Source organism: Bos javanicus, chromosome 7, assembly GCF_032452875.1.
Source record: "Bos javanicus breed banteng chromosome 7, ARS-OSU_banteng_1.0, whole genome shotgun sequence".
Lineage (NCBI taxonomy): Eukaryota > Metazoa > Chordata > Mammalia > Artiodactyla > Bovidae > Bos > Bos javanicus.
In genome coordinates this window covers 10,172,433-10,199,264 of record NC_083874.1, presented here as the reverse complement: position 1 = coordinate 10,199,264, position 26,832 = coordinate 10,172,433, and the positions used below count along the sequence as shown (strand labels likewise).

Genomic DNA, 26,832 nt, shown 5'->3' with positions numbered 1-26,832 from the left:
AAAGACAGCCTGTTTTAAAAAGAAAATACACACAAAAATGTAATTATCTTGCTTTGATAGCATTGCAGATACAAAGCCTTTTTTTTTTTTCTGAACATTAGGCTGTCTCTGAAAAAATATCTCTATGAAATAAAATAAATTTTGCTTCTAAAAAAAGAATACAGCTATAAGTCATCATATAAAAACCCATTGTTTAACATACATTAAAAAAAAAAAAACTACACTAGATACACAAAAACTAGAGAGAAAGGAACACAAGCATTATTACTTTGCTGTCTAATTGCTCAGTCGTGTCTGACTTGTTGCTACCTCATAGACTGCAGCACACTAGGCTTCCCTGTCCTTCAACATCTCCCGGAGCTTGCTCAAAGCATACCACTAAATAAAACATCAAACCTAAAGAAACACACAGAAGGAAAAAATAAGAACTACAAGCAAGAAACAAAGAACACACTGGTAATCAGCAATACCTATGGACAATCTCTATTAGTGTCAGCAAACTAAATGTTCTAATAAAAAAACATGATTCTTACAAACTTTTCATAAATCTATGATACCCCATCAAAGAAATGAAATGTCAAATCATTTTTTCTTCAAAGGTATGTAAATTGTGGAGTAGGAAAAAAATAAAAATTTCCTGTGTATAAACACTGAGAATAAAGCTTAATAAAGAAAGTGCCAAAATTGTATAAATATGCTGAATCCAAAGATGAAAGGAAAAATGGAAATTCCAGAAAATACATACGAGGAGCAAATTTTATTCCACAATGATCAAAGAATCACAATTTCTGGTTCTGAGGCTTTGAGTTACACAATCCAGGGGACTAGGGTATTTGGTCTTTTAAACTTGGCATAAAGTAGAATCACTTCAGAGCACCTTTTATATCTTTGTTCCTTGGACTGTGGTTCAGCAGGGATGTGACCACAGTCTACATTACAGAGGCAATTGTACTTGAATGTGAGATGTGGGTAGCACCAGAGCTATGGTAAACTCCTAAGGCTGTAAAATAAAATAGGGAGACAACCAAGAGATGGGACACACAGGTAGAAAATGCTTTATATTTCCCTTGAGCTGATATGATTTTACATATGCAGGAAACTATCTTAGAGTAAGAGTAAAGGATACCAGCTAAAGGACCAACACCCATAAGGACAGCTGCAAAATACATCAGTATGTTATTAAGAAAGTTGTCAGAACTAGCAAGTTGTACCACCTGACTGAGTTCACAGAAAAAGTGGGGGATTTGCACAACTGTACAGAAGGACAATCAAACACCATTAAGATGTGTATCAAGGAATACAAGGCAATCAACATACAGGATATCAGAACCAGCAGTCCACAGAGCTGGAGGCTCATGATGACCATATAGTGCAGGGGGTGGCAGATGGCCACATACTGATCATAGGCCATCACACTCAGGAGAATGTCATCTAATCCTGCAAACAGTACACGAAAATACATCTGGGTGATGCAGCCTTCATAGGTGATACCTTTTCTTTGTGTCTGGATCTTCCAGAGCATCTTTGGGATGGTGGTGGAGGTGAAACAGATGTCTACAAAGGACAGGTTGGAGAGGAAGTCATGGGGGTGTGGGTGTGGGAGTTTGAGCTGACAGTCAAGATGATGATTAGGTTTCCAAGCACATTGACCAGGTATATGGAGAGGAAAAGCCCAAATATGAGAGGCTGTATTTGGCTTCCTTTGACATTCCCAAAAGAAGAAATCCTGAAATCTGTGTATTGTTACTTGGTTCTATGGGGTGTAGTCGACTACCCAGAAAAAGGAAATAATGACAATTTTCACTCCTAGTGGTATAATTCACGTAGCTGAAATACTGCAATTTCTATTTAGCCCTCAAGAAGTTGCTGTAATATTTTATTTTCAGATAAGTTCTCTTTGAGCATATGTGTGTATGTTTAGCAGCTTCAATCTTATCCAACTTTGTGTGACCCCACGGACCATATGGCTCAGAGAGTAAAGTGTCTGTCTGCAATGCAGGAGACCCGGGTTCAATCCCTGGGTTGGGAAGATCCCCTGGAGAAGGAAATTGCAGCCCACTCTAATATTCTTGCCTGGAAAATCCCATGGAAGGCGGACCCTGGTAGGCTACTGTCCATGGGGTCACAAAGAGTTGGACACGACTGAGCAAAGGGAAGAAGGACCATAGCACGCCAGCCTCCACTGTCCATGGGATTTCCCAAGAAAGAGTTCTGGAGTGGGTTGCCTTGCTCTCCTCCAGGGGTTCTTTCCAAACCTGGGATTGAACCCATGTCTCTTAAATGGTTGCTGCATTGAAGGCAGATTTTAAACGCTGAGTCAAGAAACCCCTTTGAGGGTGTATTTCATTTCATTTCTGACTAGGAATTTTTGTCCCATTCGCATCACATTTGCTAAGAGGTAATATATTCTAGAGTTTTAATGTGAATTCCTTCATTTATTTGAGAAATATTTAGTGCTAATCATGATCCAAGCACATGGAGGAAAGAAATGTAAAGTGCTGAAAAGTAAATCTCTCTCAATCCAAGGATAGGGAATGAGGATATTCAAATAAAATATCATAGAATATGTCAGAAAGTGACATAGTCTAAGAAGATAATAAAACCAGATATAAAGGAGAGTGATAGGAGGTGTTGTTTTGTCCTGAGAGTTTAGGAAAGTCCAGCAAACTAGGTGATGTTTGAACAGATTCCTAATGAAAGAGAGACAAGGAGCTAGTGTGATGTCAGAATTTTGTGCCTGGAAGAGGGACCTGACACTGCTAAGAACCTGAGGAAGCTGCTTGTTCCACATGTTCAAGTGCAAACAAGGAAGCCAGTGGGGCAGAGGGATAAGCAGGAGGGGGAGTGATTAGAGATGGTGTCAGGGATGCTGAGGAACAAGGTGGCTTCCCTTCTACAGGTGAACCTTCAGTCCACAGAGAATCCCTCCTTCCATGTGCTTCCTTGAACATTATCAATTTAGCTATAAAACCAGGTTCGATGCATGATGCTGGATGGTATACCTGTGGCGGATTCATTTTGATATTTGGCAAAACTAATACAATTATGTTAAAACCATACTGTGAATTATATCAGATTGCATTCTTAGTTCCATCTGTTGACTGAATTCTGACCTGTGTATATATGTCATTTAGCATATGAGTCCAGGTGCCTCTGCTTTAAGAACTGTTCTCCCTTTCAAGGCACAAGTGCACACACACACACATACACACACACACACACACAAATATACCATGTTCTTCTCGATTGTGTCACTACCATGTTTGGTCAGACAGATTCACACTCTTTACACTGTGAGTGGATACAGCTCAGCTGATCAGGTCAAATTATTATTCTCCAAAAGGATATATAATATTTCCATGAAATTCCAGTTTATAAACTTCTCATGGAACAATAAATGTGGGGTTCATTTTTGGTTTAGCCAATTTCTGCTTGGAATTTAGAGAATAGTTAAAAGGATGAGAGTGAGAGAAACAGAGAGAAATGAAATGGGCTTATGAACATTAAGGGAAAATAATATCCAATATACTAAAATGACCCCTGAGACAATGCAATAATGAGATATCCTTGCTTCATCAATATTCCAACTCCAGTGACATCTCCTTGATGTCTGGAAAAATAATAAAAAAATATCTTTTATCCAAGGACATAAAAAATGATATGACATGGAACATCTTACAGTTTGCATATCCTAATAGGAAAATAAGCAATTGGAATATAAACTACTAATTCAATATCAGAAATAGTCAAAATACAACAGAAATTGGATATGTTGTATGTGAAGCATATGAAGCAGTAGAAGACTTCTTTTCCTTAAGGACTTTCTCTATTTGTTTCGTCCTGTTCATTAAAAAAAAAAAAAAAATCCGTATACTTATTTTGTACTTTTACTGGCAGCATTTTATCCCTCCTGTTCCATCTAACAGGATTTCCCTGGTAGCCAGAAAATAATCTGCCTGTAAATGCAGGAGACATAGGTTTGATCACTGTGTAGAGAAGATCCCCTGGAGAGGGAAATGGCAACCCACTCCAGCATTCTTGCCTGGGAAATTCTATGGACAGAGAAGCTGGGTGGGCTACAGTCCATAGGGTCACAAGAGTTGGAGCAACTTAGAGATTAAACCACCACCATCATTCCTTCTGAGCTTCCACTGTTACCATTTAATTGTCAACATTGACACTTGCATTTTCTTTCTTTTTTTTAAATTAAATTTATTTATTTTAATTAGAGGCTAATTACTTTACAATATTGCATTTTTGAGTGAAATGTTCACTTTATTTTTAGACAATAAATAAGTACAATAACATTAGGAGAAACAGAAAAAACCACAGTGATCTGGCCTCCTGACTTCAAGTACACACTCTTGGCTTCCATCCTCTCTGATGCTCTCCTGCAGCATCTGTGGAACTATCAGAATCGCCTGCCTGCAGATTAAGAAAGAAAGCTTTCCCTGTAGAAGTCAAAACTCCTCCCTAAATGATTACTGATGCAGACAGAAATTTTGTCCCCAAATATGAAAACAGAAGTGACTAAATTAAGCATTGGTTTCCAGACAGATGCAGAACTTCAAAAGCAAGAACCAGGTCCTCCGCAGCAAACATGGCAGAGGCTGAGCGACTGCAGCAGAGGAGATTTTTACAGCTTCCTGTGTCAGCTCATTAGGCGTGGTTCCTCCAGTTACTCCAATCTATAACTACATGATTTCCTATGGGGACACTTTTCTGGACAGAATGGATTTTTTTCCCCTGCTGACTCTCTGTTCCTAAGACACTGCATTATAAGTTAGGAAAATTCATGTTTTTGTTGCTCCTTCCTCTTAATTCTCTTGCTTCCAAAGCCCTAAGTTCGTGCATCGAACCTGGACTGGCAACTCATTTCATATATGATATTATACATGTTTCAATGCCATTCTCCAAAATCATTTCACCCTCTCCCTCTCCCACAGAGTCCAAAAGACTCTTCTATACATCAGTGTCTCTTTTGCTGTCTCGTATACAGGGTTATTGTTACCATCTTTCTGAATTCCATATATATGTGTTAGTGTACTGTATTGGTGTTTTTCTTTCTGGCTTACTTCACTCTGTATAATAGGCTCCAGTTTCATCCACCTCATTAACTGATTCAAATGTATTCTTTTTAATGGCTGAGTAATACTCCATTGTGTATATGTACCATAGCTTTCTCATCCATTCATCTGCTGATGGACATCTAGGTTGCTTCCATGTCCTGGCTATTATAAACAGTGCTCTGCTATGAACATTGGGGTACATGTGTCTCTTTCAGTTCTGGTTTCCTCAGTGTGTATGCCCAGCAGTGGGATTGCTGGATCATAAGGCAGTTCTTTTTCCATTTTTTTAAGGAAACTCCACACTGTTCTCCATAGTGGCTGTACTAGTTTGCATTCCCACCAACAGTGTAAGAGGGTTCCCTTTTCTCCACACCCTCTCCAGCATTTATTACTTGTAGACTTTTGGATCGCAGCCATTCTAACTGGCGTGAAATGGTACCTCATAGTGGTTTTGATTTGCATTTCTCTGATAATGAGTGATGTTGAGCATCTTTTCATGTATTTGTTAGCCATCTGTATATCTTCTCTGAAGAAATGTCTACTTCTTTGGCCCATATTTTGATTGGGTTATTTATTTTTCTGGAATTGAGCTGTAGGAGTTGCTTGCATATTTTTGAGATTAGTTGTTTGTCAGTTGCTTCATTTGCTATTATTTTCTCCCATTCTGAAGGCTGTCTTTTCGCCTTGCTTATAGTTTCCTTTGTTGTGCAGAAGCTTTTAAGTTTAATTAGGTCCCATTTATTTATTTTTGCTTTTATTTCCAATATTCTGGGAGGTGGTTCATAGAGGATCCTGCTGTGATTTTATGTCAGAGAGTGTTTTGCCTATGTCCTCCTCCAGGAGTTTTATAGTTTCTGATCTTATGTTTAGATCTTTAATCCATTTTGAGTTTATTTTTGTGTACTGGATGCTTGGGGCTGGTGCACTGGGAGGACCCAGAGGGATGGTATGGGGAGGGAGGAGGGAGGAGGGTTCAGGATGGGAAACACATGTATACCTGTAGCGGATTCGTTTTGATATATGGCAAAACCAATACAATATTGTAAAGTTAAAAAATAAAATAAAATAGAAAAGCCCTAAGGTTCCCAGCATGTCATCATGTCTCTGAGCACAAGATTTTCTTTAAATTGTAACATTCAGGATTTGTCTTGACTAGGTCCCTTGGGTCTTTAATGCTTTGACTTGGGACCGGGACAGAACCACTGAAATCTCTAAACATTACATTTCTCCTCTTCAAAATGGGGGATGACTTTGCTACTTTAGAATAAAACCACAGTTAATATACTCTTTGGATGCATGATAGTTTCTCCAAGTCAATTAGAAATTTCCCGTTATATCAGAAGTTAAGAGCTATTCTTTAATCCCTCATTACAAATGTTTGTACTTACATAAGGAGAGATATTTATATGTTGATATGCACCATAAACTATCTTAGCATATTATATGTGTGTGCATGTGTGTGTGCTGCGCTCAGTCACATCTGAGTCTTTGTGACCTCCATGGAATTTTCCAGGCAAGAATACTGGAGTGGGATGCCATTTCCTTCTGGCCTCTAAACAAAGAGGAAACCATATCTCATACCTGACTCAAGCCCAAGCCCTCCATACCTCCTAGAAAGATGATTGCAATCAGTACACCCCAAAGAAAGGCATGAATTGTGATAACATCAGATCTAGCTCTTCCAGTAAAGCCACTGGGCACACATCAACTGTACATGACTGTTCCCACAGAAATACACCAGTCTAAGACAGTGAGAGTTAACTGTGGCAAATAATTTCAGAAAACAGACAAAGTTAAGTAAAATGAAAATACACAGGAATTTGTCCCAACTTAAATAACAAAATATCATGCCTAAAAAAGAGCTACAGAAAGAGAAACAAACAGTTTACCAGATTTGGAATCAATGCATTAGTAAAGATATAAAATTCCATTTTCTCAAGCTAAAATGATTCAAGAAATCTTCCAAAAAAAGTTTTATTTCCAGTATTCACCCTATGCATTTTGTTAATAAGTGGAAGACCATAAAATATTTAATTTTCTGTAAAAATGACTGTTGAATCAGTTATAATTTTAATAGGGAACTATAAAGATAGCTTGAACTGAACATTACATTAAATGAAATGAACCACTAGAAGTAATTAATAGTTATCCAGGTGATACAGAAGAATGCATAAGCTAGCTGAAATATAGAATCATGGAAATGATTCAGTCAGAAAAGAAAAAAACAAATTAAAAATGAGAGTATTTTGAAAGATATTTGACTACATTCAGAACACCAACACTAGCACAATTGCAGTGTCCAGGAAGGAAAAGACAGATAAAAAGGTAGTCAAAACATATCTGATAAACTTATGTCTGAAAACTTCCCAAACCTGCATAAAAAAGCAAATTCAGGTACCAGAAGCAAAAAGAGTCCCCCCAAAATGACAGCAATAAAACCTGCACAAAGATACAGCAATTAAAACCACAAAGTTAAAGATATGGTTTTCTAAAGCCAGCAAAATAAAACAGTGTCATGTAAGATGGAAGAACATAAGTCAATCAGCTGATTTCTTTTTTTTTTTTTTTGCAGAAACTTTGTACGATAAAATGGGGAGGTATTATATATTTCTTTTTTTTCTTTTTTTAAATATAAATTTATTTATTTTAATTCGATGCTAATTACTTTACAATATTGTATTGGTTTTGCCATACATCAACATGAATCCTCAACGGGTGTACACGTGTTCCCCATACTGAACCCCCCTTCCACCTCCTTCCCTTTACCATCCCTCTGGGTCATCCCAGTGTACCAGCCCTGAGCATCCTGTATCATGCATCAAACCTGGACTGGAGATTCGTTTCATGTATGATATTATACATGTTTCAATGCCATTCTCCCAAATCATTCTACCCTCACCCTCACCCACAGAGTCCAAAAGACTGTTCTGTACATCTGTGTCTCTTTTGCTGTTGAGAGGGAAAAACATGCAAACTAGGGTATTCTACTCAGAAAGAGTAACATTCAGTATTGAGGGAGAGATAAGGAATTTTTCAGCCAATCAAAGACTAATAGAATTTATCAATTCTAAACATACTCTACATGGAATATTATAGGACCTTCTCAAAGAAGGAAAGACAAAAGGCATAGCAAGTGGGAAGAAACTATAAGAAAGAGAAAATCGTGCTAGCAAAGGCAAACGTGTAGAAGGGTTGAGGATCAAATCACTTAAGCTAGTATGAAAACTTAATAGACAGTGCTCCAGCCCCAAGCATCCAGTATCGCGCATCGAACCTGGACTGGCAACTCGTTTCTTGCATGATATTTCACATGTTTCAATGTCACTCTCCCAAATCTTCCCACCCTCTCCCTCTCCCACAGAGTCCATAAGACTGTTCTATACATCAGTGTCTCTTTTGCTGTCTCGTACACCAGGTTATTGTTACCATCTTTCTAAATTCCATATATATGCGTTAGTATACTGTATTTATGTTTTTCCTTCTGGCTTACTTCACTCTGTATAATAGGCTCCAGTTTCATCCACCTCATTAGAACTGATTCAAATGTATTCTTTTTAATGGCTGAGTAATACTCCATTGTGTACATGTACCACTGCTTTCTTATCCATTCATCTGCTGATGGACATCTAGGTTGCTTCCATGTCCTGGCTATTATAAACAGTGCTGTGATGAACATTGGGGTACACGTGTCTCTTTCCCTTCTGGTTTCCTCAGTGTGTATGCCCAGCAGTGGGATTGCTGGATCATAAGGCAGTTCTATTTCCAGTTTTTTAAGGAATCTCCACACTGTTCTCCATAGTGGCTGTACTAGTTTGCATTCCCACCAACAGTGTAAGAGGGTTCCCTTTTCTCCACACCCTCTCCAGCACTTATTATTTGTAGACTTTAGGATCGCAGCCATTCTGACTGGTGTGAAATGGTGTGGGGAGGGAGGAGGGAGGAGGGTTCAGGATGGGGAACACATGTATGCCTGTGGTGGATTCATTTTGATATTTGGCAAAACTAATACAATTATGTAAAGTTTAAAAATAAAATAAAATTAAAAAAAAAAGAAATAAGAAGGATTAATAAAGTCATTTATGTTTAAATTAAAAAAAAACTTAATAGACAAAATAATTCTAAAATCAAGTATAGCTTCAGTAAGAATTAAAGGGATAAATAGGGAGGTATCAAATGTGACTTCAAAGGCACAAAATGTGGGGCAGGGAGTAAAAATGTAGTGCTATTAATATGTGTATGAACTTAAAAGACAACTTATTTTTAAAGGTAGACATCATTGTATGTCATTATATGAAGATCCTTTGTTTATCATACATCAAAAATCTGCACAAGGTAAAATCTAGAAAGGAACACAAGCATATCACTAAATACATCATCAAATCATAAGAAACACAAAAAATAAAAAGAATGACACTATAGAAAATAAGTTAACAAATTGGAAATTAGTAATACCTACCAAAATACCTCTTTAACTGCCAGTAAATTAAATGATCTCCCGAAGAGCCTGCTTAGTACTAAATATTAAAACAACTAAGATAATAGCATCTGGCCCCATTACTGCATGGCAAATAGAAGGGGGAAAGGTGGAAGTCGTGATATATTTCCTCTTCTTGGGCTCCAAAATCACTGTGGATGGTGACTGCAGCCATGGAATCAGAAGATGATGGCTTCTTGGCAGAAAACAGATGGCAAACCTAGACAGTGTGTTGAAAAGCAGAAACATTATTACTCTGCCAACAAAGGTCCTTATAGTCAATGCTATGGTCTTCCCAGTGGTCACGTATCATTGTGAGAGCTGGACCATAAAGAAAGCAGAATGTGGAATAATTGATGCCTTTGAACTACGCTGCTTGAGAAGACTCCTGAGAGTCCCTTGGACAGCAAGGAGATCAAACCAGTCAGTCTTAAGTAAGATTAACCCTGAATATTCACTAAACTGCCTGATGCTGAAGCTGAAGTTCCAGTATTTTGGTCACCTGATGCAAACAGATGACTCATTGGAAAAGTCCTGCTGCTGGGAAAGATCAGGACAGAAGGAGAAGAGGACATGAGGGGATGAGATGGCTGGATGGCATCACCAATGCAATGAACATGAACTTCGGCAAGCTCTGGGAATGGGTGAGGGACAGGCAGGCCTGCCATGCTGCAATCCGTGGGGTCACAGAGAGGTGGGCACAACTGGATAACTGAACAACAACAGACTAAATGTTCTCATGAAAAGATATTATTCCTAATAAATTCTTCATAATTCTATGATATTCCATCAAAGAAATGGAATTTCCAAATATTTTTGATTCAAAGTTTGGAATATGGTGGGTAGGAAAAAACAAAAACTCTCTATATACAGACAGTCTATATATAGACTGAGAATAAAGCTTAAAAAGAGAGATTCCTAAAATTCTATAAAGATACTGAATTCAAAAAAGGAAAGAAAAATGGAAATCCCAGGAAATAAGTGCAAGGAGCAAATTTTATTTCACAATGAACAAAGAACAATGTCTGGTTTTGATACTTTGAGTTATGTAATCCAGAGCACTAGTACAATTGGTCTTTTATACTTGGCATCAAATACAATCTCTTTAGACCCTCTTTTATATCTTGGTTTCTCAGACTGTAGATGAAAGGATTCAGCATGGGTGTGACCACAGTGTACATGACCGAGGCGACTGTACTTGAATGCGGGGTGTGGGAAGCAGCAGAGCTAAGGTAAACTCCTAAGGTTGTTAAATAAAATAGGAAGACAACTGCGAGGTGGGACACACAGGTGGAAAATGTTTTATACTTCCCCTGAGCTGATGTGATTTTACATATGCAAGAAACTATTTTAGAATATGAGTAAAGGATACCAGCCAAAGGACCAGCACCGATCAGGACAGCTGAAAAATACATCACTATGTTATTAAGAAAGTTGTCAGAACTAGCAAGTTTTACCACCTGACTGAGTTCACGGAAAAAGTGGGGGATTTGTACAACTGGACAGAAGGACAATCACAACACCGTTAAGCTGTGTACCAAGGAATACAAGGCAATCTGCACCCAGGATATCAGAACCAGCAGTCCACAGAGCCAAGGGCTCATGATGACCATGTAGTGCAGGGGGTGGCAGATGGCCACATACCAATCATAGGCCATCACTGTCAGAAGAATGTCATCTAATCCTGCAAACAGCATGTAAAAATACATCTGGGTGATGCAGCCTTCATAGGTGATACCTTTGCTCTCTGTCTGGATGTTCCATAGCATCTTTGGGATGGTGGTGGAGGTGAAACAGATGTCTACAAAGGACAGGTTGGAGAGGAAGAAGTACATGGGGGTGTGGAGGTGGGAGTCTGAGCTGACGGCCAACATGATGAACAGGTTTCCAAACACAGTGATTAGGTACATGGAGAGGAAGAGCCCAAATATGAGAGGCTGCAGTTCTTATTCTTCTGAAAGTCCCAGAAGAAGAAATTCTGAAATTCGTATATTATTCTCTGATTCCATGGGGTGGAGGTGACTACCAGGAAAAAGTAAAACCACATGACTAGTTTGCACACAAACTGGCATAATTCACATAGCTGAAATACTGCAATTTCTATTTAGCCCTCAAGTAATTGATCTTAATACCTTATTCATAGAAAAGTTCTCTTCCAAAGTATGTTCCATTTCATCCCTGACAAAGATTTTTTGTCCCATTCTCATCTCATTGGCAAAGGGCTCATATATTTTAGAGTTCTAATAAGGTATTTCTTCATTTATTTGAGAAATACGTATTTAGTGCTGACCCAGTAGAAAGTGATGAAAAATAAATCTCTCCTAACCAAGGATGGTGAATGAGGATATTCAAATACAACATGATAGAATATGTCAGAATGTCACAGATGCTAGGAAGAAAACAAAACCAGGTATAAAGGAGAGAGTGGTAGGAGGTGTTATTTTGTCCTGAGTGTTCAGAGAAGAGCTTCAAACTAGGTGATGTTTGAAGACTCCTGAAGAGAGAGAGAAGAAGCCTTTGTGATGTCAGAAGAAGTGTGTGCCTGGCAGAGGGAGCTGCCACTGCTAAGAACCTGACAAAGATGCTTGTTCCACATGTTCAAGTGCAAACAGGGAATCCAGTGGGGTGAAGGAATAAGTAGGAGGGGGAGTGATTAGAGATGTTGTCAGGATGCTGAGGAGCAAGGTGGCCTCCCTGCTACAGCTGAATCTTCAGCACATAGAGAATCCCTCCTTCCATGTGGTTCCTTGTATTTTATGAATTTAGTTTAAAACCATCCTGTGAATTATGTCAGTTTCCCTACTTCATTCCATCTATTGAACAACTTCTGACCTCTGTATTATAAGTCATCTTAACATATGAGTACAGATGCCTCTGCTTTAAGCACTGGTCTCTCTTCACAAGGCATAGGCAAACACACACATGCACACACACACACATACACACACACACACACACAATGTTTCTGGCTTGTGTTACTATCATAAACTGGTCACCCAGATCCACCCTCATTAGGCAATGAATAGTTAACACATCAAGTTTGTCAGATCAAATTATTATTCTCCAAAGAATGTATCACTTTTACTCAGAAGTTCCAAGATTTTTTTTTAATTTATGTGTTTTTTAATTGAAGCATAATAGCTTTACAGAATTTTGTTGTTTTCTGTCAAACCTCAACATGAATCAACCATATGCATACATATATTCCCTCCCTTCTGAACCTCCCTCTTATCTCCCTACACATCCCACCCCCAATTTCCAGTTTATAAGCTTCCTATAGAACAATAAATTTGGGGATCAACGTTGGTAAGGCCAATTTCTTCTCGGTATTTAGAGAAGAATGAAAAGCATGAGAAAGAAAGAAAAAAGAGAAATGAAATGGACATAGGCAAATTAAGAGGGAAAATATGCAATAAGCTCAAATGACCCCTGAGACAATGCATCAAAGAAAAGTTTCCTTGCTTCATCAATATTCCAATTCCAGTGGCATCTCCTTGATGCCCAAAAAATAATAATAAAGAAAAACATAGTTTTCCAAAGACATAAACAGGGATATATTCATGATGTGATATAACTTACAGTTTAAATATCCCAAGAGAATAAGCAAATGGAACATAAACTACCAATTCAAAATCAGAAATAAATGAAATCCACAAAAATTGAATATATTTTACATGAAGAAGCAGAATATTTCTTTTTCTTGAGGAGTCTTCCTATTTGCTTACTTCAGTTCATAAATAAGATTATTAGACTTATTGTCTACTTTTACTGGAAGCCTTTGATGCCTCCCATTCCTTCTAATGGGGCTTCCTTGGTGGCTCATTAGTAAAAAATCCGCCTGCAATCCAGGAGGCCAAGTTTCAGTCCCTTGGTCAGGAAGATTCCCTGGAGAAGGAAATTGCAACCCACTCCAGGATTCTGGCCTGGGAAATTCCATGGACAGAGGAGACAGGTGGGCTACAGTCCATGGGGTCGCAAAAGGATCAGATACAACTTAGCAGCTAAACCACCACAACCATCCCTTCTAACTGAACTTCCTTTATTACCATTTGTCAACACTGACGAGTGAAGGGTTCACTTTATTTTTAGACCTAAATAGATACACTAATATCAGGAAAGCCAGATAATAACCACAGTGACCTCTGGCCTCTGGACTATGCTAGATTAGTCCTCAGGTGACCTCGGGTACATGCTCCCGGCTTCTGTCCTCTCTGACCCTCTCCTGAAATGTGTGTGGAGCTCTCACCTGCCTGCAGATTGAGAGAGAAGGCGTTCCCTGTAGAAGTCCAAGTTCCTTTCTAAATGATTAATGATGCAGACAGAATTTTTGTACCTAAACAAGACAACAGGAAGGGATAAAATCAAGCATTGTGTCCCAGAGAGATTCAGGAATCTAAATTAAGAACTAGGCCCTCATCAACCAAAGTGGCACAGGCTGAGGGGCTGCAGCAAAGGAGATATTACCAGATTCTTGTGTCAGCTCACAGGGCTTCTCTGGAGGCTCAGTGATAAAGAATCCACCTGCAATGCAGGAGTCACAGGAGATGGGGGCTTGATCCCTGGGTCAGGAAAATCCCCTGGAGGACTGCATGGCAACCCACTCCAGTGTTCTTGCCTGGAGAATCCCACAGACAGAGTTGCCTAGAGGGCTACAGTCCATGGGGTCTCAAAGAATTGGACAGGACTGAAGGGACGTAGCAAGCATGCACACACGTCAGCTAATTGGGTATATTTTCCTTTTGTTACTCAAGCCTCCAAGTACATGATTTCCCTTGGGGACACTGGGCTGGACACAATGCAATTATTTTTCTGTTGATTCTCTGTTGCTAGGTGATTGCATTATAAGTTGGGTGATTCAGTTTTTATCATTCCTTCCTTCCCCTTCAATTCTCCTGCTTTCAAAGCACTAAGGTTCCCAGAACCTCATCACACCCCTGAGATCAAAATCTTTTTTAAACCATAACACTGAGGATTTGTCTTGATGAGGTCCCTTGGGTCTCCAAAGCTTTGATTTGTGGTAGAGGAAAACAATAACAACAAAATAAACTACTGAAATCTTTAAAACTACTATTTCCCTCTTCAGAACTGTGGATAACATTGCTCCTTCAGTATTAAATTGTGGGTATTATACTGCCTGGATTCATGCTAGTTTTTCCAAGCCAATTACAAGTTTCTCAGATATATCAGAAGTCAACAGCTGCCCTTTAGTCTCTCATTATAAAATGTTTATACTATAAGAAAAATATTTATATCATATCAACATATGAAATACCATATGTTGATATGATAAGTGAAAATCGCTCAGTCGTGTCTGACTCTTTGCCCCACATGGACTATACAGTCATGAAATCTGCAAGCAAGCGTCCTGGATTGGGTAGCCATTCCCTTTCCCAGGAATCTTCCCAACCCAGGGATCAAACACAGGTCTCCCGCATTCCAGGCAGATTATTTACCGGCTGAGCCACAAGGGAAGCCCAGGAATACTGGACTGGGTAGCCTATCCCTTATCCGATGGATCTTCCAGACACAGGAATTGAACGAGGATCTCCTGTGTTGCAGGTGGATTCTTTACTAACTGAGTTATCAGAGAAGCTTGATATGATATTAATATGACCATAAACCAGGCTTCCCAGGTAGCTCAGTGGTAAAGAATATGCCTGCCAAAGCAGGAGACATTAGAGATGCAGATTTGATCCCTGGGTTGGGAAGATTCCCTGGAGGAGGAAATAGCAACCCACTCCAGTATTCTTCCCTGGAGTATCCCATGGATGGAAGAGCCTGGTAGGCTACAGTTCATGCGGTCACATGTAGTTCGACACAACTGAGTGACTAATACATGGCCATTAAACTATCTTAGCATGGTATCAGTTCAGTTCAGTTCAATAACTAAGTCATGTCTGACTCTTTGCGACCCCATGAATCGCAGCACGCCAGGCCTCCCTGTCCATCACCAACTCCTGGAGTTCACCCAGACTCACGTTCATTGAGTCAGTGATGCCACCCAGCCATCTCATCCTCTGTCGTCCCCTTCTCCTCCTGCCCCCAATCCCTCCCAGCATCAGAATCTTTTCCAATGAGTCAACTCTTCGCATGAGGTGGCCAAAATACTGGAGTTTCAGCTTTAGCATCATTCCTTCCAAAGAAATCCCAGGCTGATCTCCTTCAGAATGGACTGGTTGGATCTCCTTGCAGTTCAAGGGGCTCTCAAGAGTCTTCTCCAACACCACAGTTCAAAGGCAGGTATAGTGATTGTCAAATTTAATTTTTTAAATAATGTGTTTTTTGAGGTAGCACTTTTATGAACTCCATTCTATGTTGTCAGATTGGAACTCAGAAGGATTTAATGTTCTAAATAAAACTACAAACCAAGTAAGGGCTGGAGTCTGGATTGAGGTCTCTTAGTTCTGGAACTCTGTCACAGTGATTCTCAACCAGACATGATTTTGACACTGGAGATACTTGGAATTATCTGAAGGGATGCTACTAATCTCCTATAAACCACAGAACAGCATCCAATATAAATAATTCTCCTGTCCAAGGCAGCGTAAGAATATGAGAAATCCTATTTCAGACAAGAATATCTATAAATTCACTGTTCATACAATTTGTTCATACAAATCACCAAGGTCTGTGGTTCAAATGTTTATTCAGATTCCTCAGGTCTCTAGCGGTCCAAGGACTGTGTTTCTGATCATTTAAGCCAGAATATCAGATTCCAGTTCAAATTCTTTACACCCTGAAAAGAAGGGAACTTCTTTAACACTACCACTGGTGGTACTTTGATACTTGCCACTTCTAATAATCTTTTCAGAGTCCTGTGTATGTCTTCATATATTAGACTATAGATGAAGGGGCTCAGGACAGGTGTGATCACAGTGTATATCACCGAGGTTTTTGCACTTGACTTTAAGCAGAAGGGCATGAGTAGTCACAGGGCTGAGGTACAGTCAAAGCCTGTCCAGTAAAACAAGGATACAAGTGAGAGTTGATATGCACAGGTGGAAAGCACTTTGTACTTCCCCCAAGCTGATGGTATTCCAGATAGAGAGGAAACTATCTTAGAGTAAAAGATCCCAGGTAAGACATTTGTTGTTCAGTCACTCAGTTGTATCTCTTTGTGACCGCATGGACTGCAGCATGCCAGGCTTCCCTGTCCCTCACCATATCCTGGAGCTTGCTCAAACTCATGTCCATCGAGTCCATGATGCCATCCAACCATCTCATCCTCTTTTGTCCCCTTCTCCTCCTGCCTTCAATCTTTCCCAGCATCAGGGTCTTTTTAACAAGTCAGCTCTTCACACCAAGTGGCCAAAATATTGGAGCTTGAGCTTGAGCATCAGTACTTCAGTGAATATTCAGGATTGGTTTGCTTTAGGATTGACTCGTTTGATCTTGCAGTCCAAGGGACTCTCAAGAGTCTTCTCCAATACCACAGTTCAGAAGTATCAATTCTTCGGTGCACAGACTTCTTTATGGTCCAACTCTCACATCCATACATGACTATTGGAAAAATCATAGCTTTGACTATATGGACTTTTTTGGCAAAATCCCTGCTTTATAATACACTGTCGAGGTTTGTCAAAGCTTTTCTTCCAAAGAGCAAGTGTCTTTTAATTTCATGACTGCAGTCACCATCTGCAGTAATTTTGGAGCCTAAGAAAATGAAGTCTCTGACTGGTTCATGTTTCCCCATCTCTTTCCCTTGAAGTGATGGGACCAGATGCCATGATCTTAGTTTTTTGAATGTTGAATTTTATGAGTGCTTTTTCACTGTCCTCTTTCACTGTCATCAAGAGGCTCTTTAGTTCCTCTTCACTTTCTGCCATAAGGGTGGTGTCATCTGCATATCTGAGGTTATTGCTATTTCTCCTGGCAATCTTGATTCCAGCTTGTGCTTCATCCAACCCAGCATTTCTCATGATGTACTCCACATATAAGTTAAATAAGCAGAGGGACAATATACAGCTTTGACATATTCCTTTCCCTATTTGAAACCAGTCCATTACCAACCTGGAATATAACAGTTTCAAATTACATCATCATGTCATTAAGAAAGGTGTCACAATTGACTAGTTGGACATCTTATTTGATTTTGCAGGAAAAGTACAGAATTCCAAGAAGGTACAGAACGACAGTTGCAACACTGTTAATCTTTATAACAAAGAATGCATGGCACTCATGAACCAAACACCAGAACCAGCAATCCACAAAGTGTATGTGGGTGGGGCGGGGTTCATGGCAACAGGTTAGTGCAGAATTTGATAGATGGCCATGAAGTGGTCATAGGTCTTTGTGGTCAGTACAATGCTGCCCAAATCTACAAAGAGTAGGTAAAAGTATATTCATAGGTTACAGCTTTGCCTTCTTCAGGATGGTGGTGAATATGAAACATACCTTAAAAGAACAGATTGGAAAAGAAGAATTGCATGGGTATGTAGAGCATCACTACGAACAAAGCTAGTGGAGGTGATGGAATTCCAGTTGAGCTACTTCAAATCCTGAAAGGTGATGTTGTGAAAGTGCTGCACTCAATATGTCAGCAAATTTGGAAAACTCAGCATTGGCCACAGGATTGGAAAAGGTCAGTTTTCATTCCAATCCCAAAGAAAGGCAATGCCAAAGAGTGCTCAAACTACTGCACAATTGCACTCATCTCACATGCTAGTAAAATAATGCTCAAAATTCTCTAAGCCAGGCTTCAGCAATATGTGAACCATGAACTTCCTGATGTTCAAGCTGGTTTTATAAAAGGCAGAGGAACCAGAGATCCAATTGCCAACATCCACTGGATCATGGAAAAAGCAAGAGAGTTCCAGAAAAATATCTCTTTCTGCTTTATTGACTATGCCAAAGCCTTTGACTGTGTGGATCACAATAAACTGTGGAAAATTCTGAAAGAGATGGGAATACCATAACAACTGATCTGCCTCTTGAGAAATTTGTATGCAGGTCAGGAAGCAACAGTTAGAACTGGACATGGAACAACAGACTGGTTCCATATAGGAAAAGTAGTATGTCAAGGCTGTATATTGTCACCCTGCTTATTTAACTTATATGCAGAGTACATCATGAGAAACACTGGGCTGGAAGAAGCACAAGCTGGAATCAAGATTGCCAGGAGGAATATCAAGAACCTCAGATATGCAGATTACACCAGCCTTGTGGCAGAAAGTGAAGAGGAACTAAAGAGCTTCTTGATAAAAGTGAAAGAGGAGAGTGAAAAAGTTGGCTTAAAGCTCAACATTCAGAAAACGAAGATCACGGCATCTGGTCCCATCATTTCATGGGAAATAGATGGGGGAAGAGTGGAAACAGTGTCAGACTTTATTTTGGGGGGCTCCAACATCACTGCAGATGGTGACGCTTACTCCTTGCAAGGAAAGTTATGACCAACCTAGATGGCATATTGAAAAGCAGAAACATTACTTTGCCAATGAAGATTCATCTAGTCAAGGCTATGGTTTTTCCTGTGGTCATGTACGGATGTGAGAGTTGGACTGTGAAGGCTGAGTGCTGAAGAATTGATGCTTTTGAACTGTGGTGCTGGAGAAGTCTCTTGAGAGTCCCTTGGGCTGCAAGGAGATCCAACCAGTCCATTCTGAAGGAGATCAGCCTGGGATTTCTTTGGAAGGAATGATGCTAAAGCTGAAACTCCAGTACTTTGGCCACCTCATGGAAGAGTTGACTCATTGGAATAGACTCTGATGCTGGGAGGGATTGGGGGCAGGAGGAGAAGGGGACGACAGAGGATGAGATGGCTGGATGGCATTATTGACTCGATGGACGTCAGTCTGGGTGAACTCCGGGAGTTGGTGATGGACAGGGAGGCCTGGCCTGCTGCGATTCATGGGGTCGCAAAGAGTCAGATAAGACTGAGTGACTGAACTGAACTGAACTGTGGAGGTGGGAGTCATTGATGGTGACCAGGATAATAAACAGGTTTCTGAGCACAGTGATCTGGTACATGGAGAGAAAATGTGCAAATATGAAGTGTTGCAGTTCTGGTTTCTCTGATAATTGCAGAAGAAGAAATTTTGAAATCCATATATCGTTTCCTGTTATCATGTGGCCCTCATCAACTTGTTGATTTTTTCTTTGATAATAGCCATTCTTACTGTGGAAGTTGTACCTCACTGTGATTTTGGTTTCTCTTTCCTTGAAGATTAATGATATTAAGCCTCTTTTCACGTGTCTGTTGGCCATGTGTATATCTTCCTTGGGAGAAAACGTCTATTGAGGGTCCTTTACCCACTTTTAATATGGTTGTTTATTTATTTATTTTAATTGAGTTGACTTAGTCTGATATATAGTTTAAGTTTTCTGTTTCTGTCTATCAACATGATTTTTGGGGTACTTTTGCCTTCTCATTTCAGGTAGAAGAGAACACTTCAACTTTGCTTATATGACAGCTCTGGATGTGAAACTCCCTCAGCTTTTCTTTATCTGGTAGAACCTTTATTTCTTCTTCATATCTGAAGGATATCTTTGCTAGATGGAGGATTCTTGGCTAGCAGTTTTTATATCACAATAGTTTGAGAATGATATTCCATTCTCTCTTGGAATGTGGAGTCTGTGCTAAGAAATTTGTTGATAACCCAATGCAGGTATCTTTGCAGGGTGTTCACTTTTTCCTGGATACCTTTAATTTTGTTTCTTTTTAATAATTTTTATTTAAATGTAATTGATTTACAATGTCATATTAGTTCCAGGTATACAGCAAAATTATATATATATATATATATATATATATATATACACATACATATACACACACACATATATTCTTTTTTATATTCTTTTTCCAGTATAGATTATTAGAAGATATTATGTTTATTTCCCTGTATTTAATACCCTAGGTCCTTGTTGATTGCCATATATATATATATATATATATATATATATATATATATATATCAGTATATATAAAAAAAAATTCTTTCACTAAAAACAGCATTCTTTCACTGACTTTTAAAATTTCTTTATTTATTTGCTGCATTTCTGACTGCACCGAGTCTTCCTTGCTTTGCGGGGGCTTTCTCTGGTTATGGAGGTGGGGGGCGCTACTCTTCACCATGGTGACCTCTCTTGCTGCAGAGCACAGGCTCTACAGTACAGGCTCAGTAGTTGTGGAGCCCCGGCTTAGTGACTTTGTGGCGTGTGGAATCTTTCCAGACCAGACATCACCCCCAGTGCCTGTTTCCACCTTAGCAGGCAGATTCTTGCTTACTGCACCACCAGGGAAGTCTTTTCGTTCATTGACTTTTGACAGTTTTAATACGTGTGTGTTGGAGAAGGTCTTTTGTATTGAAACATTTATGTGTCCTATTATACCTCTGTGGATGTGTGCATTCGGTTCCTTCCCTAGACCTGGAAAATTCTCAGCTATTATTTCTCTACATAATCTCTCTGATCCTTTCTCCCTCTCTTCTGCTTTTGAGACACCCAGTATCCTTCTTACCTGTTCTAGTAGAGTCAGAAGTCTCTCAGAGAACATCTTCATTAAAAAAAAGAAAAATCTTAGTTCTGTCCTCACATCTACCTGAATCATTCTACCTTTGTACTCACTATCTCTCTACTCCATATGGTCTCCACTTCAAGTGCTTTGTAATTCATCCTTCATCTCAATTACTGAGTTCTTCAGCACCAGAATTTCTGTTTACTTATGTTTGAGAGCTTTCATTATTTTAGAAACTGTTCCTTATGTTCATTATTTTTATTCCTCAGCTAACTGATGTGTCTTTGTGAGTTTTCTTGTAGCTTGTTGAGCTTCTTCATGACACTATTTTGAATTCTCCACTTGGTTGATCACAATCTTACATGACGTTAAATTAGTTCATGGAAAACTCTCATTTTCTCTTTGTGATTCCATGTTACTATGGTTTTCATGGTGCTCAGTGGGTTGCTCCTCTGTCCATGCATTTGAACGAGCAGTTTTCTTACGTAGGTAAAGCCTTGTATACTTTGATTCTAACAATTCAACAGATAGCTAACAAATGTCCTACGTTTTTCTTTTCTTTTTTTTTTTTTTGGTGGGGGGGTGGTGTTCAGTTCAGTTCAGTCACTCAGTCGTATCTGACTCTTTGCGACCCCATGAATCGCAGCAGGCCAGGCCTCCCTGTCCATCACCAACTCCTGGAGTTCACCCAGACTGACGTCCATCGAGTCAATAATGCCATCCAGCCATCTCATCCTCTGTCGTCCCCTTCTCCTCCTGCCCCCAATCCCTCCCAGCATCAGAGTCTTTTCCAATAGTTCATTTATTTATTTTTCATTTCATATATGATATTATACATGTTTCAACGCCATTCTCCCAAATCACCCCACCCTCTCCCTCTCCCACAGAGTCCAAAAGACTGTTCTATACATCTGTGTCTCTTTTGCTGTCTTGCATACAGGGTTATCTTTACCATCTTTCTAAATTCCATATATATGCATTAATTAAGTGACTTTGTGGCACAAGGTTTAGGTTTGTTTCACATGAGCTGCTCCTGGCTATATTTGAGGAACTACATTTTTTTGCATTTCATGGCCTCTTCCAAAGGCATTATCATTGTCCTTGCCATCAATGATTGTGCCTCCAGCATCACTGGTGGCCTGGTGTTGTCAGGGTCCCTGATGTGGCTGGCATCTTTGCTGGGGGCTCCCAGAGTGGTAGGTGCTCTTGCCACATGCAGGGTGACCTTGTTTGAGCCCCTGCCCACCCCCACTGATGCTTGGTTCCCTGGGCCTGCCTTTGCCACTGCATCCAGGAGGCCAGGGCTATGTATACCACCTCCAGTGGGACGCCCAGGTGCTCTGGGGCTGCGGGCTCAGCAGTCTCAGCCATGGGCTGGGATCAGCATCACTGCCTCTGCTGTTCCCCTGACTCCATCTCCTCCATGTGAAAAATCTGCTCACCTTCAGACATACAACTGTGTGTATCTCTGGTGTCCCGATGTGTTTGGTAGGAAAAAAAAAAAAAAAAACTTTATATATGAATGATGTTATCTACAAGTTGTAGATCGAGGGGAGAAACAAAGGGAGTGTCTTCTGCCACCATAATACTGATGTCACCGGTAATAAACTTTTCCCCACAATCTATACGGTTAAAAGTCGGGCTTTCCAGGGGGCTCAGTGGTTAAGAATCCACCTGCCAATGCAAGAGATGAAGGAGATGTAGGTTTGATCCCAGGATCAAGAAAATTCCCTGAAGGGGAAATGGCAACCCACTCCAGTATTCTTGCCTGGAGAAGCCCATGGACAGAGGAGCCTGGTGAGCTAAAGTCCCTGGGGTCACAAAGACCAGACACTGCTGAGGACACATGCATAAGCATAAGATTAAAATACACAAATAAATGGAGAAGACTATCACATATTAGAGAAGAAAGAATTGCTACATGGCTCCATACAACCTCATGGATGAGCTTTAGAGTTCCAACACATAGAATTACTGAGAAACATAGACTCATGAGAAATCCAGCAGAGATCAGAACAACTCCTTAATATCAAATCTCATTTGATAATAAAGACATTATATTAGAGCAGTTACTGTTAGGATGAATGGTTATGCAGCAACATGTAACTGAATAAAATTTAAAAAGGTATAGAACTGAGATCAATTTCAGTAATTTCATTCTGTGCATTTATTCTAATATTTAAAGATAGCATTCACTACTGTTTTTAAATTGTATTACAGATAATTATATTAAAAACTTATTCCATTGCAGTTTCTTCCTAGGTAAGCAGGATATTGGCAAGCATGTTTTCACAAATTGTGAACTGAACCACATGACTGGATAGGCAGCCAAGCTCTCTAGTGCATCATCTTTGATCATGAGATATATACACACACTATACATATAGAAATATTTGACCCTTGAATAATGCAGCGTTTGGAGCAATGGCACCTTGTGCAATTGAAAATTTGCCTGTAACATTGCAATCAATCTTCCTTATACATAGCTCCACACCCTCTGATTCAGTCAACCCTCTTATAAAATTATATAAATTGCCTTGGATTTCACTTGTACACTTTTTTACATTAGTAATATATCTCATAACATTTGTTTCCAAAGCAACGCAAAAATTACTCAGGATGACATCTGTCATTTAAGAAAGTATTATTCCTCGTGTCACCCATAAAAAATAGAAATGCCCAAATATTTCATATTCAAAGTTTGGAAAATTTTGAAGTAGAAAAAAGCACAACTTAAAAAAAAATACCTAAATGATAGAATGAAAAGAAAGTTTAATGATGTGAGTAACTGAGATTGTATAGAAAAGTTGAATTTTTATAAAAATGGACATCCAAGGAAATAAGTAGAAGTAGCAAATTTTATTCCACACTGAGGAAAGTGTCACAATTACTGTTTCTCAGGCTCTGAGCAATGCAGTCAAGGGCACTTCATCTGCCCCAGGACAATTGGCCTTTTTATACCTACTATTTCACAGACTCTCTTCAGAGCCCTCTTTATGTCTTTGTTCCTCAGACTGTAGATGAATGGGTTCAGCATGGGTGTGACCACAGTGTACATCACGGAGGCTATTGCACTTGAGTGTGAGCTGTGTGTAGCAGCAGAGCTAAGGTACACTCCTAGGCTCGTACAATAAAATAAAAAGACAACTGCGAGATGAGATGCACAAGTGGAAAATGCTTTAAACTTTCCCTGAGTTGATGAGATTCTTCGTATGGAAGAGACTATCTTAGAGTAAGAGTAAAGGATACCAGCAAACGGCCCACCAGCTAGTAGCACTGATGCCAAATACATCACCATGTTATTAAGAAAGGTGTCAGAACAGGCAAGTTGGACCATCTGATTGAGTTCACAAAAAAATTGGGGAATTTCCACCTTTGTACAGAAAGTCAGCTGCAAAGCCACTAAACTTTGTAACAAGGAATGCATAGCACTCACCATCCAGGACACCAATACCAGCAGTCCACAGAGCCGAGGGTTCATGACGACTGTGTAGTGCAGGGGGTGGCATATGGCCACAAAGCGGTCGTAGGCCATCACTATCAGGAGGAAGTCATCTAATCCTGCAAGGAATATGCAAAAATACACCTGGACGATGCAGCCTTCATAGGTTATGACTTTGCTCTGGTTCTCGATATTCTTCAGCATCTTTGGGATGGTTGTAGAGGTGAAGCAGATGTCTACAAAGGACAAGTTGGAGAGGAAGAAGTACATGGGAGTGTGAAGGTGGAAGTCAGAGATGATGACCAGGATAATGAGCAGATTTCCAAACACAGTGATCAGGTACATGCAGAGGAAAAGTCCAAAGATGAGGGGCTGCAATTCTGGATCCTCTGAGAATCCCAGAAGAAAAAGTTCCGAAGATTGTGTATTGTTACCTGGTTCCATGTGGTGGAGGTGACTACCAGGAAAAATGAAAATAACATGAGTAATGTTCACACAAATTAGCATAACTCACATAATGCAATTTCTATTTTGCTCTCAATAAATTAATTTTAATATCTTGTGTTTAGAAAAGTTCTATTTCATCTCTACCTGGGCATTTTTGACCCATTCTCAGCATATTCCCAAAGAAATCATGCATTCTACTGTTGTCATGAGAAATGTAACTTCCCTAGTGGTTCAGATGGTAAAGCATCTGCCTACAGTGCAGGAGACCTGGGTTCAATCCCTGGCTCAGGGAGATCTCCTGGAGGAGGGAATGGCAACCCACTCCAGTATTCTTGCCGCCCCTGCACACATACCCCGCCCCGCCAGTAAATTAAAAAAGTGGTGGCTGTGCAGGCCCAGGAGGGCAGAGAGGAGCTACTCTACATTCAAGGTCAGGGGGGTGGTGGTGAGGAGGTACCCCTCGTCCAAGCTAAGGAGCAGCAGCTGCACTTTGCTGGAGCAGCTGTGAAGAGATACCCCAAGTCCAAGGTAAGAGAAACCCAAGTAAGATGGTAGGTGTTGTGAGGGGGCATCAGAGGGCAGACACACTGAAACCATAATCACAGAAAACTAGTCAATCTAATCACATGGACCACAGCCTTGTCTAACTCAATGAAAGTAAACGATGCCATGTGGGGCCACCCAAGACAGACAAGTCATGGTGGAGCGGTCTGACAGAATGTGGTCCACTGGAGAAGGGAATGGCAAACCCCATGAACAGTATGAAAAGGCAAAATGATAGGATACTGAAAGAGGAACTCCCTAGGTTGGTAGGTGCCCAATATGCTACTGGAGATCAGTGGAGAAATAACTCCAGAAAGAATGAAGGGATGGAGCCAAGCAAAAACAATACCCAGTTGTGGACGAGACTGGTGATAGAAGCAACATCTGATTCTGTAAAGAACAATATTGAATAGTAACCTGGAATGTTAGGTCCATGAATCAAGGCAAATTGGAAGTGGTCAAACAGGCAATAGCAAGAGTGAACATTGACACTCTAGGAATCAGCAAACTAAAATGGACCAGAATGGGTGAATTTAACTACGATGACCGTTATACCCACTACTGCAGGTAAGAATTCCTTAGAAGAAATGGAGTAGCCATCACGGTCAACAAAAGAGTCCGAAATGCAGTACTTTGATGCAATCTAAAAAATGACAGAATGATCTCTGTTCGTTTCCAAGGCAAACCACTAAATATCACAGTAATCCAAGTCTATGCCCCAACCAGTAACACTGAAGAAGCTGAAGTTGAACGGTTCTATGAAGACCTACAATAACTTTTAGAATGAACACCCAAAAAAGATGTCCTTTTCAATATAGGGGACTGGAAGGAAAAGTAGGAAGACAAGAAACACCTGGAGTAACATGCAAATTTGACCTTGGAATATGGAATGAAGCAGGGCAAAGGCTAATCGAGTTGTGCCAACAGAATGCACTGGTCATAGCAAACATCTTCTTCCAACAACACAAGAGAAGACTCTAAGCAAGGATATCACCAGATGGTCAACACCGAAATCAGACTGATTATATTCTTTGTAGCCAAAGATGGAGAAGCTCTATACAGTCAGCAAAAACAAGACTGGGAGCTGACTGTGGCTCAGATCATGAACTCCTTATTGCCAAAATCAGACTTAAATTGAAGAAAGTAGGGAAAACCACTAGACCATTCAGGTGTGACCTAGATCAAATCCCTTTTGATTATACAGTGGAAGTGAGAAATAGATACAAGGGACTAGATCTGATATAGTGCCTGGTGAAATATGGATGGAGGTTCATGACATTGTACAGGAAACAGAGATCAAGACCATCCCCATGGAAAAGAAATGAAAAAAGCAAAATGGCTGTCTGAGTAAGCCTTACAATTAGCTGTGAAAAGAAGAGAAGCAAAAGGCAAAGGAGAAAAG

The 26,832-nt window shown here is 39.9% G+C and overlaps 1 protein-coding gene and 2 pseudogenes across 1 annotated transcript; all 3 read right to left on the bottom strand.

Moving 5' to 3' along the window:
- Positions 1-863: 863 nt before the first annotated feature.
- LOC133251857 (olfactory receptor-like protein OLF4) lies at positions 864-2,951 on the bottom strand (annotated as a pseudogene).
- Positions 2,952-10,604: 7,653 nt separating this feature from the next.
- On the bottom strand, positions 10,605-11,698 carry LOC133251856 (olfactory receptor 7A10-like; annotated as a pseudogene).
- Positions 11,699-23,818: 12,120 nt separating this feature from the next.
- LOC133250513 (olfactory receptor 7A17-like) lies at positions 23,819-24,906 on the bottom strand. The gene has a single exon (XM_061421833.1). It carries the CDS (start codon positions 24,882-24,884, stop codon positions 23,916-23,918), a length of 969 nt encoding a protein of 322 aa, XP_061277817.1. The 5' UTR covers positions 24,885-24,906; the 3' UTR covers positions 23,819-23,915.
- Positions 24,907-26,832: the final 1,926 nt, after the last annotated feature.